This window comes from Eubalaena glacialis, chromosome X (genome assembly GCF_028564815.1).
Source record: "Eubalaena glacialis isolate mEubGla1 chromosome X, mEubGla1.1.hap2.+ XY, whole genome shotgun sequence".
NCBI lineage: Eukaryota > Metazoa > Chordata > Mammalia > Artiodactyla > Balaenidae > Eubalaena > Eubalaena glacialis.
The window spans coordinates 34,776,226-34,792,808 of NC_083736.1; the positions used below are offsets into that span (position 1 = coordinate 34,776,226).

Below are 16,583 nucleotides of genomic sequence, written 5' to 3' on the forward strand. Positions count from 1 at the left end.
GAGAGGGGGGCTCTGCTTTTCACGGCAGTCCACCTGGCACTTACTCACTCATCAGTTACCAAAGGCCTCCTTGGGCTCAGAGTCAGGAACCAAGGATACCAAAATGATGAGACACCACAGTCTTTGCATCTGATCATCCAGTAGAGAGAGACAGAGAGAACGCAACAGGTGACAAGTGCTGTGCCAAAGGGAGCATCCAGTGTGCCCCGAGGCAGAGTGGCAGACAGAGAACATTGCAAACGTGAGCAGAACCCTAATAAACGCAATGATGCTTTGTAGGCTTGAGAACATTTTAACCTGTATAGCCCTAAAACTTACGGTACCTAGATTGAATAAAATATGGGAGACGGCCTTTTAGCCATTCTCTATTCAGCATCATTTTGATAGTAAAAGTTCTTTTGCCTTGGTCCTTATTGGACTTTGGTTTCCTTCATGGACTGCAAAAGGCTCCAGCGGGTCTGTCATGCAGCAGCTTGTCATAGAATTGTGGCTTTATAAGCACAGTCGAAATGACACAAACTGAAGGCCCATTGTCTGAGCCAGACCCGCGCCATACATCAGAAGTAACAGCTTTGCTAAGCATGGTCGCTTAGGACCAGTCTTTATTCTTTCCTGAGCAACTTCTTGTTCCTGTGACAAAGATTAATGATATAACAGCTGTTAGGTGGTCTCTGCCATTTATAAAAACCTATAGCAGTAAAGGTGTGTGTTTCCCATCAGAACTGCAAATTTTCTGAAGAGGGGAGATAAACTTGACAACGAAGAGAGAATCAGTGGTTTAAAAAAAAAGGTATGGTGGGCTGAGCTTATTTACAAATAGGAAAAGGACAGGGGGATATGCTGATGGACTTTTTAAGCAAGAAAATCCAGTGTCTGAGGAATAAGGAAGATCCTGACTTGACTTCTGCTTCTTTTCCTTACTCAGGTGCTGACCCCAGCACAGATCAAATCAATTTGCCAGGCGATCCTGGACTCCGGGAAGCAATATGCCATGAAAAAGAGGAAACCATTCCCACTGATGTATTCTTACTATGGAACCGAATACTTGGGTGAGTAAGGGTGTTGGCAAAGGCCTGGAGGAGGAAGGCAGTCTCTAACAGCAGCATTGGCTAAAGACTGGAAGAGTTTGTTTTTGACATAGGTCATCACTATTGCTTTCAGTGGGAACCCTTTAAAAGGCCATTTAAAAACAAATATCGATGGATACTACAAAGCACAATTTCATATTTGTTTTTAGAGTCTACCTGTCAGAAATGGAGCTATTTGGGTGGGAGGGAGACACAAGAGGGAGGGGATATGGAGATATATGTATACATATATCTGATTCACTTTGTTATGCAGCAGAAACTAACATGACATTGTAAAGCAATTATACTCCAATAGAGATGTTAAAACAAAAAAGAAAAAAAAGGAAAAAAAAGAAATGGAGCTATTTTAACAATGACTTTCACTAAAGACTAAAATCCTTTATTCTCAATTGTGAATTCACTGGCCTAATTTTGCTGAAAGTTTAACAGCTTATATGCTCACTGCCAGTAGTACCTCTGCACAGGGAAGCAGGATTCAGCCAATGACAGTTTCAAGTTTTTAATATTAGTGGATCAATAACAGACTACTGAATCACAATGACTACTTTTGAGATACGAGGCTTGTAAAGTGAAAGTTAGTTACTACCCCTTTGAATCCTTCAGTGGCTCCCCATCACTCCTTGCAAGCATGACTTGCAAGCCCCTTTGTAGATTGCCTGCCTCCCTCTCCAAACTCAAGCTTTATCTCTCCCTTCCCTGGTTCTGTCCAGCATATTCTCCAGCAGGCAAAGTGTTCTCATACCTTTGTAACCTTTGTGCCTGTTCCTTTTGCCTAGAATGCCTGGCTTTCCCCAACCCCTTCATCAATCTGTAATACTTAACGCCCAGACTTCAAACTGGTCCTCCTCCCAATTGTGTGAATTAATGATGCTTTGCTTGTCTATATAGGAGCAGCTCATGGCCTGTCGTCCATCCTCCAGATGCTTCTTTCGTACCATGAGCACCTTAAGCCCTCAGATCAGGAGCTGGTGTGGCAGAGCGTGGACTTCCTTATGGAGCAGGAACAGAACTGCAACTGGCCACCTGAGCTCGGCGAGGCCATCGAGAGGGAGAACGAGCTGGTGCACTGGTGCCACGGCGCCCCAGGTCTCACTCCTGTTATTATCTGATAGCATTGCCTTTCACTGGGCTTAGCCAAAAACGGGTGCCTTTTCTGAGAAGTGAGGGTATTTCTCATCTTATGCCATTACCATGGGAGATGAAAAGGTCAAGATGAAACTTTTCAAAGCCAAGAAAGTCTCCATCAGTAAAGGATGTCCAGAAATGATCCTGTGTTTAAAAACTATATGATCTTTATCTACAGTATTTGTATACAAATTAAACTAGTGCTGTCCAACAAAATATAATATGAGCCACATATGAAATTAACTTTCTAGTAGCCCTATTAAAAACATAGAAAGAAACAGGCGAAATGAATTTTAATAATAGATCTACCCCAATATACGCCAAATATTATTTCAACATGCAACCAATTTAAAAATCGAGTGACTTCATATTTTTTAAATATCCAGTCTTTGAAATCCCGTGTCTCTGTTATACTTACATCCCATCCTGATACAGACTAGCCACGTTGCAAGCGCTCAGTAACTTCATGGGACAGTGCAGATCTGGAACCTGGCAGTTCAAAACGCGGTCCCTGGATTAGTGGCACGGGAGTTTGTTAGATATCCAGAATCTCAGGCCCCACCCCAGCCCCACTGAATCCGAATCTGCACTTCAACAAGATCCCTAGGTGATTTGTACGCACATTAAGGTTGAAGATGGACTGTTCTGTAATTCTTCTCCAGATGAGGGTTTCCATTATCACCTAATGAAAAGTCTAGAGAAATGAGAAGCCATTTGCAGTGAACTCTCTGGAATCGAGCCTGGAAACTTATCAGACCCCATCTTTTCCTTTTTTTTTTTTTTTTTTCCAATCCCATTACACTGCTAATTAGGCCTTAGAGAAGGGGCAATTCAAAAAAGACAGTGCATTTTGGTCGATTGGCCAGAGGAGAGACTTAAAATACCAAAATAACACACACATTTTTGATTAGGAGTGTATTTAATTTTCAAGGCTATGCTTCAGTGCCATGAGTACAGCTTTAAAATATATTTGATTTCTCTTTCATTTGTTACCTGATTTTTATTACTTCCTTTCCCCGCCTTACGTAATTAATGTTCTTTAATCCAACTGGAATTTCATTTTTTCTTCAGTACAGTTTGAGGTGACGAATAATAGAAGTCTTAGTCCATTGGCCATATTTTCTCTGCCTGCCACTTTTACTTAAGGAAGGACTTCAAAGGCTCCCATGTGTGCTTGTACGAGCGCCAGGGCATTGTGCATTATGTCCAGGCTAATTCCCACCAGTGATCATTTGAGCCCACTTTTTTCTTGCTTTGAACTTTCTGAAGAAAAACAGCAGTTATTTACCATTCTGGAAATGATATCTCTTCATGTTACGCTCAACACTCCCATTTCCTATTCCCTTTAATCATTTTCAGCAAAGGCCTTTGGGTATCCTCCAAGCACCCCAGGATCCTTGAATTTTGGAGATGTCCCAAATTAAATACAGCCTATTTTGAAAGGATTCAATGTATAGTAAAAGCCCTGTGAAGAGTGGGAAGATAATTTACTAAAATGAGTGGCTGGGTCACTTAATTGATGTGGGGCTCTTGAAGGGCAGTTATTCCATTCTCTCTGTACATCACATCCCATCTGTCTTTGTAAATCATGGACCATAATAGTACAGCATAGGATTCATCACCTTGGGGACTTTATTTATCCTCATTTATCATTCATGTTCAGTATCTTGGTTAGATTAAACGCAGGTTGCAGGGCAAAATCATTCAATCCACGTATTCACTGGACTGCCAAAAATAAACTAATTCACAAATGAATAAAGAACCAAATGGAGCCCATTATGTCTGCCAACCCGCACTTCCATCTCAAGGGTATTGGTCTTCCCTTTAAGAGATGTGCTAAAAATAGCATCAAGAGTGATTATAAATCTGATAAGTGCAGGTTAAAGACCATCAAGATGCCTCTGAAGTTGGCAACAGTAAGCTCTCCAAAAATTATAAACCAAGAGATGACCTAGAAAAATAATTCTCACTTATGTGAGGAGAACATTTTTTGAGAGTAGATTTATGAACAGTGCAGATGGTTTGGGGCGGCAGACTGATTCTGTGATTAAAAACCTGCCAGAAATAATCCACAGTGTGGAACTTCATCACTGATACCTTATCTTCATCAATGATACTATAATTGTTTCCTGTTGACTTTCCTTCAACCCACCTCTACAGGTGACAGCCTTAGTTATCATTTATGCGCTGTGAATATACTTCTGGACTCTTAAGTTAGTAACTCTGGGTTCTAATTGTAGTTCCAACACTAACCAGCTAAGTAACCTTGAGAAAACCACTTTGTTTCTTTTGTGCCTTTGTTCATCTGTGAAAGGAGTGTATTGAGGTGAAGCAGTGAAACTCAGTCTTTTTTTCACCACAGACCCCTTTAATCCTGTGGACCCTTACCGTTCCTGAGGGATATGGCCCAAAAGATTTGCAGACACCCACATTTATAAATACCCAGTGCGGCGTAGAGTTTTTCTCACTAAATACAACGAAGTATAGCAGGCAGATTCACCTGACCCCTTCCTAGCCTTAAAGATTCTGCAGTACAGGGCAAAAGTCATTTACAAAATCATTAAAACAAATGCTGTGGCTAAAAGAAACTCTAGATCGCATTATGTTACATCATTACTGTGGTCACACTGACAGCGCATTTCCTTTACTCTGGGTGAAACACAGGTGTAGCTATATTTTTTTTAAATCATTTCATGAGGGCTCCTGGGTAGGTGACTTTGAATAGAGAACAGTAAGTACTTGTACAATGCAGGTGTCTTTGGTCACTAAGCTTTGTAGCACACACCGTACAATGCATGCTTCGGTCAAATTCCGGATCCCAGAACGGACCTGTGCGCTGATTCTCTAGGATGTTGAAACGAAACGTGCCAAGTCTGGCTATCACGAGGCTCTGCTGGATCACATGTTTCCAAGATTTAGCCTCTCAAACCATACTTCTTAAGTAATAATTCATTTCCCCATTTGTATTTGACAAAGACATATATCATTGCTGCCTCCGGGTTTCATGTCAATGCACAATAATCAGTGTTCCCAGGATGAAATGACACCGTTCCCAGCAAAAGCAAAGAAATCCAACGTCCTTTCCTTTTAGATTAAGCCACCTTATTGTGGATTTCATTAGGTTAGGTAAGGAGACAATAGGTGTAGAAGTTTTTCAAGGTCCTGTCCATGTACCATTCCATGATCCAGGCTGCAGGAAGAGGCCCTTTGTCTCTGGCCAGAACCATAGGATCAATACCCATTAAGCTGCCTGGGGCTAATGGCCTGGTTTAGCAATTAGACCATCTCAACCCGTCTTCCTTCCACAACTTTGATCTCCGCTTCAGCATCGGCCTGCGCTGGGGTGAGAAATGGGACATTATAGGGTCAGCAGACATTTGTGGAGGCCTTGCCATGTGTCAAACACCATGCCACAGATGGGGGAGCAAAAATGAACAAGACAGAGTACCTGCCCTTGGGTAGCTGGCACAATACTAGGGGCGGCAGCCATGAAAACAAGTAATTTCAACAGACTTACAGATATAGAAAACAAACTAGTGGGTACCAGTGGGTACCAGTGGGGAGAAGGAAGGGAGGAGGGGCAAGATGGGGGTAGGAGATTAAGAAATACACACTACTATGTATAAAATAGATAAGCAACAAGGATATATTGTATAGCACAGGGAATTATAGTCATCTTGTAATAACTTTTAATGGAGTTTAGTCAGTAAAAATACTGAATCACTATCCGGTACACCTGAAACGAATATAACATTACAAATCAACTATACTTCAATTTAAAAATTTTATTAAAAAACAGGTAATTTTAATATGATACTGTGTGAGTGCTAAGGTTTGTATAAGGAGTGATGGGAGCTCAAAGGAGGGATTTCTGGTCCTCCTCCAGGTTCCGGGAAGGCTTCCTGGAGGAGGTGATGCCTGAGATAAGTTAGACTAAGAAAGGTGGGAAGTTTGTTCCAAGAAAAGTCAGTCAGAGGCATGGAACCACATGGTGAAGGAAGGGGAACTGTGGGGTGGTTTGGTTTCACTGAAGTAAATGCTTCATGGAGGGCATGGGGGAGAAGTGGCAGGAGGACAGAGTAGGAGCTGGGTGGCAAAGGGCTCTCTGTGTCTCACCTGGAGAGTAGCTTCACCTGGATTCTGGGTGGGGGGGGAGCTAAGAAGCACAGATGACACCACAGAGTTGCTCTGTCTTGAGGCAGCCAATCATTGGCCAAAACCTGCTGGGGGAGGTGCGTAGCATAGCCACCCCTTTGGCTGAGGCCATATCTCCCAAGAAGAGGGCAGCAGTGAGCTTTGTCAGCAGTCAACTCACAGCAGCTGGGGGATGGGGCACCTGCCAGTAAAGTAAAGGGATCCGATAGAGCACCAAGGGCTTCCGGTTCACCTGGCCTGTTCCTCCTCCTCCTTTGGTACCCAGGTTAGATGGTGTCCTTTCACCAGTGGGCCTTTCCTACCTCCAAGTGTCGGTTAGGAGCCTTCCTCTGTGCTTCCTCAACGCCTCTCTGTCCCCTCACGTAGCCTAATGAATGCCCCAGTTAGGTTGTAAAGACTAATGAAGGCAGGGGCTTTTATTTATTTATTTATTTTAAACCATCTGCTTCTCTTTTTTTTATATAAATTTATTTATTTATTCATTTATTTAATTTTTGGCTGCGTTGGGTCTTCGTTGCTGCGCGCGGGCTTTCTCTAGTTGCGGTGAGCGGGGGCTACTCTTCGTTGCGGTGCGTGGGCTTCTCATTGCGGTGGCTTCTCTTGCTGCGGAGCACAGGCTCTAGGCGTGCGGGCTTCAGTAGTTGTGGCTCATGGGCTCTAGAGTGCAGGCTACAGCAGTTGTGGCTCGCAGGCTCTAGAGCGCAGGCTCAGTAGTTGTGGCGCACGGGCTTAGTTGCTCCGCGGCATGTGGGATCTTCCCGGACCAGGGCTCAAACCCGTGTCCCCTGCATTGGCAGGAGGATTCTTAACCACTGCGCCACCAGGGAAGCCCTGGCAGGGGCTTTTAAAAACCTTAGCACCGACTACTGTCCTGGTATATAGTAGGTGCTCAATTAATATCTAAATAGCCACCCATCCTGTGAGCTGTCTCTTTCATTAGCCTCTTTGCCATCTTTCTGCTGACACGATCAGCTCATAGCTACCCTATTGCCCTTCTTTCAGTCTTGGTTGACCCCACAGTGGGGCATTTTGTCTATAATAGTAATCACATCATTAAAAATATAAACCAACCAATTCACAACAAAACACTCCCACTGGTTCCCTACTGCCCACGAATACAGTCCAAGCTGCCCAACTGGACTTGTAAAATCATCCAAAATATGAGCCCAATCTACCCTTCCAGCCCATGGTCCTGCTGCTTAGAACACTGCCCCACTGGTCTTCATGTGACTTGTTTATTGTGGCTTAGAAACTTTGCCCTTGCTGATTTGATGCCTGGAATGCTCTCTCTCCATCTCCTCAGGCCTGCAGTTTCCTATGCGTCCTACACAGTCCTGAAGAAAGCCTTACTTCCATCAAAGCTTCCCCTGACTGTCTCCCTCAGGGAACTTCCACTTTTCTGATCCCTCTAGTATTATTTTCAGGGCCATTCATTTTATGTCCCAACAGCATCATGAACTACATGTCTTATTATGTATCAGTCAAAAGTACATATTTTTCTCTCCCTTTCTAGACAGTGCCTTCCTGAAGGGCAGGAATCGTGTTTAGCATTTATTGTATATCACCCAGGGCCAGAACTGGCAACATAATTTGGGGGACCCAGTACAAAATAAACATGCAGACCCCTTTTTAAAAAATGATTAAGAATTTCAAGATGGCAACAACAGAGCATTCAATCCAGGGTGGGGCCCTTCTGGAGGCCCTCTGTGAGGCTGTACAGGTCACATGCCCATGAAGCTGGCCCTGCCTAGGGCTGTGCATACAGCAGATCATCAATGAGCACTTTCAAATGAATGGATACAGTGAATGAATGAAAGTGTCATTAACTAAGTTCAATTCTTTTAAAAATCATTCTTTGTGGGAATGACACTTTCTTCCTAAAACTGAAGGAGGACAGTGCCATAGGTGACCATTGTCAGTGGTTGACTGGAAAGCACTGGCTGAGGAGAGCCCGTTGTTATGTGTTCGTCATAGGGAGTGTTAAAGGATACATTTTTAAAAGAGAATAAAATCATGACTCTCATACAAACATAAACATATGTCAACAATTTTAACTCATAAATGAATGAGGGAACCACAAAGGTATTACAACTGGTTCAAAGGAAAATCCAAAGAGTGGACATATTTCTAGGCTATTAGGAACGCTGACATGAGTTTACTTAATAGATGCAGAAACTAGCTGCTTCCACGAAGACTGAGGGAAGCCAATGCAGCGTCTACCGGACAGAATGTGAGTTTCTAGAGACAGGTATTATTTACATTACTGTCAGTTTTCTACAAGGTAATTTCTGTCTTTACACAGTTGTAAAATAGGCTAGTCAAAGACAAAGGCAGAGATAACCTTGATGGATGAGCTAGTCAAAATATCTACTAAATTCCAGTCTTTCCCAGTTTCTATACGAGAAGGGTAGGCGAGGCAGGAGAGAGAGTGATCTTGTGTTATTAATCTCCTCTCTGAATATGAGCACCTGGAACGTGGGGGAAATTGTTTCTATTAATAGCTGTCACTTCTCTTGTTTCCATTCCTGCCTGTGTAATTGAGATTGCCTTGGCTGAGGAGTTTTGAAGGAACGTGTCTTTCCTTGGAACAATCAAGTGGGGAGGGCCTCACTTCACAGCTGAAGCCAGAGTCTTGGCCAGGTCACTTGGGATCATTGTTGTTTTTGGAAGGACTCCCAGTTTGGCTCTTAAGAAAAGGTGTGTAGTTATAAGTACTTTAACATTACAAATTCTGAACATCCGTGGGGGAATGGGCAAACTGTGTAAACATTTAGCCATTCCAAAAAGCCAGATATGCATAATGCTTACCAGGGTATGTGTCATCAAATATTAACCCATTTGTAAATTATGGATTTTGTCAATCTAGATACTTGTTACTCTTTCTCTCAGGGCCAGTATCACCATACAATTCAAACAACTTAAACTAAATCTCACAGGTAAAATAAGACTCCCTTGGAGAAGATCCTGTAGCCTTGCTACTCAAAATGTGGTCCCCAGAAGGGCCGTCGTTAGAAATGCAGTATCTCTGGGCCCACCTCAGACCTACTAGATTAGAGTGGATATTTTACCAATACATTGGTGATTTGTGAGCCTCTTAGAGTTTGAGAAGTTCCGCTCTATAGTATTAAGCCCTGAAAATCACCTCTAATGTCTTTGATGTTTTCACAGGAATTGCCTATCTGTTTGCAAAAGCTTATCTGGTTTCCAAGAAACCACAGTACCTGGACACATGTATCCGGTGTGGGGAACTCACGTGGCAGAAGGGCCTGCTAAAGAAGGGGCCAGGGATTTGCCACGGGGTAGCTGGCAGTGCCTATGTCTTCTTGCTGCTATACCGGCTCACGGGAAACTCTAAATACATCTACCGAGCCCAAAGGTCAGCCTTTCTTTGCATGTTTTTTTTTTTTCTCCAAATGTTAATACAATTAATGTTCTGAACAGGTAATAGAGTCACATAGTTTTAAAGTGTAAAAAGAAATACTTCCACTGTGCACTATAGCAATTTAGTTCACTTCCCAGGAGATAGTTACCAGTCTCTTAGTTATCTTCTCAGGGATATACGTATCTGTATATATACACAAGCAGATAGGCATATATGTAATATTTTACCCCTCTTTTTTGTTACAAATGGTAGCACTGCGCTATCTTAACGATCACCCTAAATCAGTAAATAAAGGACTTTTCATTTTTATTGCTGCGTAGTATTACATCTTCTGAATGAGCCATAGTTTATTTAACCAGTCCCATATGGAGGGCAATTTGGATTCTTTCCAATATTTTGCATTACCTATAATGCTATGATGAAAAACCTTGTACATATATCATTTTGTTCACGTATGGGTATATCTGTAAGTAAATCCCTAGAAGTGGAATTACTGGGCCAAAGGATATGTATATTTGCGATTTTTTTTTTTATTGTGGTGAGAACACTTAATATGAGATCTATTCTCTTAGCATATTTTAAAATGTACAGTAATATCTTGTTAGCTATAGACACAATGTTGGACAGCAGATCTCTAGAACTTATTCACCTTCAGTAACAAACTTTATACCCATTGAGCGAAAACTCCCCATTTCCCCTCCCCCACCCCAGCCTTTGGCAGCCCTCATTGTATTCTCTGCTTCTATGAGCTTGACTGACTATTGTACATTCCTCATGTAAGTGTTATCATGGAGTATTTGTCTTTTTGTGACTGGCTTATTTCACTTAGCATGATGGCCTCATTTATCATTTAGAACAGTGCCTGGCCCATAGTAACTGCAATGTAAGTGTTCACTGTTATTATCACTAACAGTTTGAGTTATATCATTCTAGACATTTCTCTATGGATGAATGTATGTTCCTATATATATATATATGTATGTATTATACGTACATATTAATAAGATCCTACAATTATGTATGTGTAACAGTACTATACATACTGTTTGCACTTTATAATTTTAAATAAACAATTTTTAAGGGACATCCTTTATTTCAGTTTGCATAGATCTATCTCGTTGTTTTAATGACTATATAGTTATTTATTATAGTTGTACCATGATTAATTTAACCAATCTTTAAGTAATGGACACTTGGTATATGTGCAATCTTTACTAATACAAACAAAATTGTCCCAAATATCCAATACATACCTTTCTGTGCACTATGAGAAAATTTTTTAAATTGAAGTCGTTAAATCCAGAGGCATTTTAAACTGTCTTTGTCTTTTGCCCATTTTTTCCTATTGTGATGCTTATTTTGAGGACTGTAACTCTTTGTCAATATATGATGTAAATATTTTTCTACTTTGCCATTTTTCTTTCAACTTAGCTCATGGTCTTTTGCCAGATGAAAATTTTAAGTATTTTTCTTGATAAAGTTGACAAACTTTCAAGATTTCTGGACTTTGTGTTATAGTTAAAAAGACCTTTCCCACTCTAAGATTATAAAAATATTAATTTACACTGACTTTTAATACTTTTATGATTTTATTTTCATTTTTAAAATAAATTTGTACCCCTTCACCCATCTCTCCCACCAATTTAGAAGTTACTTTAACTTTTAAATCATTGATTAGTTTAGAGCTTACTTTTTAAAATAGTGTCAGATGGATATCTATCTTTGTGTTTTCTAATGAAAAAACAAAACTTCCCCGTAACATCTGTTGGCCAATTACCCCAATCATTTGAAATTCCAGTTTTATCATAAACTGAATTTATATAAATGTGTGGGTTTGTTTCTGGACTTTCTATATTTCATTATTCATTTATTTCTAGTTTTTCTTAGCTGTTCTCTCTCATTTATTCTTCCAATTGTATTTTAGAGTCAATTTTTCAAAAATTAAAAAAATCCTACGGACATTTGATTGGAATTTCAATGAATTTATATGTTACTTAGTGAGAATTCACATTTTTAGAATATTGAGTTTTTCCATCCAAGAGTATGGTATGTTTTCCCTTTATTTAAGTTTGTAAAAATGTCATTTGGTAAAGTTTTGATCTTATGAAGAAGGACTTGTATGTTTCTTGTTAATTTTATTACTATGTATTTTATGTTTCCAGGATTGTGAGTGGAATCTTTTCCTCCCCTATATTTTCAGGTTATTTATTACTGGCATTTATGAAGACTGTAAAAAACATACATATTATTGCAGTTTAGCAATCTAAGACGCCCTTCTCTCATATAAATCTGCATTGTGTCTTACAAACATCTTAGTTTTGATAAATATCAAAATGATATATCTGGCCACCTTACTGAACTCCATTAATCTTTCTATTAGATTCCATTGGGTTTTCTAAGTAGGCACACATATTATCTGCAAATAATTATAATTTTGTTACTTCCATTCTCAACTATATACTCTTTTTTTTTCATTTCCTATCACATGGGTCAGAATCTCCATAACAATGTTCAATAAAAACAAGGATAATAAACATCCTTGCCTTTATGCTGATTTCATTAAGAGTGAGTCTGTGTTTCACCGTGATCTTTTAAATTTGCTTCTTATAATGTGTATCATGTTGGATTATGACACTCCTCTGTTCAGGATAATCTGATGGCTTCCCACATGAATCAGAGTAAAAGCCAAAGTCTGTTCTCTGAACAAAAAGCCCTCCAGGATCTTGCCTCCCATTACGTCTCTGATATCATGCCCTACTTGTCTTGCTCCTGGTTCTTTGCACCACAGTGGCTTCCTTGTGACTCTGTTAAGATGCCAGGTACAATCTACCTCAAGGCCTTTGAAGTTTTGGTCTCCTTCACCTGTGATGTTCACTTTCTATGTATATGTCCCAGTTCTCTCACTTCATTCAGACCATCACTCAAAAGTCATTTTGTCAGAGAGGTCTTCCCAAGGCAATTTATCTAATATTCGATCTTTAAAAAAACCCATAAAATACCCTTTATGATATTTGCATGTATGCACAGAAGGAAAAATACTAACATATGTGAGTCCCCCATTTGTAGCTCCATTGTTTTGGAAGTCTGTTAATATATTTTGATTCATGGCTCCCTAATCTGTTTAGGTTGCAACCTGACCCTTTATTTCCCAAATACAGGGAAAAAAAGTCATTTGGGATCTTACTTAGGCTAATGTGGTATCACCTTTGGAATAAATTTCATCGGGGTTGTCATTCTCTAGAAAGCCTATTAAAAAGAATCAGAACAACCCCTCTATTTTTCTGGGAGACTGGTCCTTGTTTACAGAGTCTTAATTATAAGTCTGGGATTACAGGGCCCTTCAGACAACTTAAATTTCTCACTTACAGGTAAAGACTGAAAATGTGCGGGTAATATCTGAATATTGTTTGGGCATTGCATTTAATTGTTTAGTGTACTGAAATTTCCACTTCATCATAACTCAAAGTTAAATATGGTGTGGTCCAAATTGGGGAGACTTCCTTTGGCCGTTCCTAAAACAGTAAAGTCAAACAATATGTACCTTCCTGAAATAAACATTACTTGGTCATCGCCTACTACTCTTTTAACACAGAGTTGGAATTTATGGTTCCAGAAAAATATTTGACCACCTTTTAAGTTTCTTCTATGATTATTTAATTATTCAGGTTTTCTACCTCTTTTTGAATTATTTTTGGTAGTGAATAAACTACTATAAAAGCATCTAGTTCATATGTATTTTCGAATGTTTGACATAAAGTTCTAACAGTATAGTTCCATGATATTTAAAATTTCCCATGTCTGTGATTACATGCCATTTCACATTCCTAATGGTTTTCCTTTTTGGCCAGACACACCAGCATTTTGTCTATGTTGCTTATCCTTTCAAGGAACTGGCTTTTGGTTTTTATTAATTATTTTTGTTTTTCTCTTTTGCTTCCTAATACGTTGTTTTCTGCCTTTATTTTTGGTTTTCCAGTGTTCCTTCCCTTTATTTTGTTATTTTCTACAGTTTTTAAAAAGTGCTTAATTAGAATACCTTCCATCTTTATAACATCAACAACAACAACAACTCAGATCAATGAATTTTCCTCTGAGTTCAGTTTTGGTCATAGTCAATAGGTTTTGATATGTAATGTTATCAGTGTCTGTAATTCTTTTTAGTTCCATAATTACCATTCTGACTTCTATTTTGACAGAGTTTTTTAGAAAAATGAATTTGTTAGTTTGAATTTTGCACCATTGGGTAGATTTTGGAAACAATCATTTTCGCTTTAGTATGATAACATGTTGTATAGGTCAGAATACAATGAAACTGCTACTCTCACACATTGCTGGTACTCTTGTAAATTGCTATATATCATTTAGAAGTTATTTTGAAAAGCACAAAAAATGTTCATCATATTACTTTTAAATTAAAAAATGTAGGGCTTCCCTGGTGGCGCAGTGGTTAAGAATCTGCCTGCCAATGCAGGGGACACGGGTTCGAGCCCTGGTCTGGGAAGATCCCACATGCCACGGAGCAACTAAGCCCGTGAGCCACAACTGCTGAGCCTGCGCGTCTGGAGCCTGCGCGTCTGGAGCCTGTGCTCCGCAACGGGAGAGGCCGCGATGGTGAGAGGCCCGCGCACCGCGATGAAGAGTGGCCCCCGCTTGCCGCAACTAGAGAAAGCCCTCGCACAGAAATGAAGACCCAACACAGCCAAAAATAAAATAAATAAATAAATAAATAAATAAATAAATTTATAAAAAAAAAAAAAATGTAGGATACTAAATATTATACAGACTCTGATTTCAATAATGTAATAAATAAATCTAACCCTAGGGGGGAAAAAGGTCAGAGGAGGGAGCAAAATTAACTGTGGATTTCTCTTAAAATGTGGTGGGATGGTTGTCTCTATTTTACAAATATTCTGCTATACTATGTTTTTGTGAAAAAATTCGGTTTACCAGGTATCGAATGCTTGCTCTTTGCTCAGAGCCGTAATATATGGTATCTTTGATCTTTACAGATAATCTTATGCAATTCTGCAACTTCACCGTTTTAAAGTCAGATTAAGAAATTTGCCAAAGGTCATCTAACTTGAAATTATCAGAGTTGCATATTGCAACCCCAAAGCCCTTCCTCTTCCTGCTACACCAGGGCTTCGCAATCTAGGATTCGTGAATTTACTTGAGAAAAGTATTACATTTCAAGCTGAAATGTAGCATTTCCTTCGATTCTGAATTCGCAGTAGCTGTGACTCTGTCACCAATAGATGTCATAGATATTCTCATGTTATTAGTCTTGTTGCAGATATTGTGAAATATATTTTACTCCCATCACTACTTAGAAATGTCAGCAGTTATTAGACCCACTACTAGATCTTGTTATTTAATGTGTTAATAAAGAATCCATATATCACTGTATCACAAATCCGGTTGAAAAATTTTTGCTAACCATGCTTTAATATAATTAATTTCCTTGGGAATCCTGTGTATTTTTCTTTACATATTTGAAGACTTTTTTTTTTCTGAGAAGGAGTCCAGGCTGCCAAATGATCCATAGCACTAAAACAGTTAAGACTCCTTGAAGCTATACCACGAAGTTTCAGTGTGTAATTACAAATTTTGAATTAACTCTTAAGATGCATCATTATTCTACTGTTTAAAATTTTGACTTCCATTAAAAATTGTTGCATATTCAGGAAAACAGTTGAGAGAAAAATTGTCCCAGACAGAATTGCAGTATGTTTCCTGCTGATTTATTTTAAGCTACCGTCAATTCTAAGAGCCCTAAAAAGATCAAACAAGTAATTACTCTTCATAGGACCCCCTATGTAGTAGCAATAATCTAAATTTATGGCAGAATCAGCTGTCAGGCCTTTTCAACCTGTGAGCTCTAGCCTCTGAATTAGTGATTATTTTTGTTGTTGATGGGAATGGGTAGAGCAAGTCTGTAAAGAGGTGACAGCACTTTAAAACCTGTAAGCTACTAAAAATGTTACTCATTGTAAATGATTTGAATAGGCTTTGTGGCAAATACAGGTAAAAGAAAAAAAGATCTCTCATAGAGAATTTAGAGGTCAGTGATTTATTTTTAAGGCAGGTGTCCTAAAAATAATCTATCTTGTAGCTGAGTTTGCTGTTTGATATCATGATTATAAAATGTTGCTTGCCTTTTCCCATTCATCTTATTCTTTTGTTTGCCCAAAGCACAGATTGTATAAAATCTTGCCCATTTATTTTCAGTCTCTGCTCTCTATCACATATAAATGAAACCTAGCTCAGAAAAAATATGCCTGCAGAAACACAGCATATTTACTTTTTTTAAAGGCAGAGGCCTATATCAGCTTGCTTCTATTCAAGATAAATAAAAGTATGGCTATTTATCTGTCTTTTTTACTTTTAATTATCGGATGACAGAAGGAATGAAATCCTCAGAAACTGCTTTGCTTTGCAAATGCTGAAAACAGTTGAATTTACTTGGCAGCATGATCTGTTGTGAAACATACACAATGGCATAATGACTTCTCCGTTTTTTAACAGGGAAGAAGGCTTCCTTCAGGTATTATACACGTCTGGAAAGAGAATGATGCTAAAACTTGAACTTAGCAGAGAGGAGGAAGAAGCAACCCAGGGCCAATAATATGGAAACACTCATGTGAAAACTGTTCATATTTTCTCCTTCTCTTAGGTTTGCTGAATTTTTATTTACCGAGGAATTCAAGGCTGGTTCCCGGGTCCTTGAAAGTATATACAGCTTGTATGAAGGCTTCTCCGGGACGGTGTGCTTTCTGATCGATCTGCTGCAGCCCAACCAGGCTGAGTTCCCTCTCTTCAGCATCTTTGTTTAG

At 39.4% G+C, this 16,583-nt stretch overlaps 1 protein-coding gene across 1 annotated transcript in view; it reads left to right on the plus strand.

Annotated features, from left to right (window-relative positions):
* Window positions 1-16,583, plus strand: part of LANCL3 (LanC like family member 3) — an 85,415-nt gene extending 68,832 nt beyond the window's left edge. Inside the window, exons 2-5 of the mRNA XM_061179059.1 lie at window positions 926-1,049; window positions 1,977-2,174; window positions 9,537-9,744; window positions 16,424-16,583. Coding sequence (XP_061035042.1) covers window positions 926-1,049; window positions 1,977-2,174; window positions 9,537-9,744; window positions 16,424-16,583 — 690 coding nt within the window. The remainder of the gene's footprint in view (window positions 1-925; window positions 1,050-1,976; window positions 2,175-9,536; window positions 9,745-16,423) is intronic.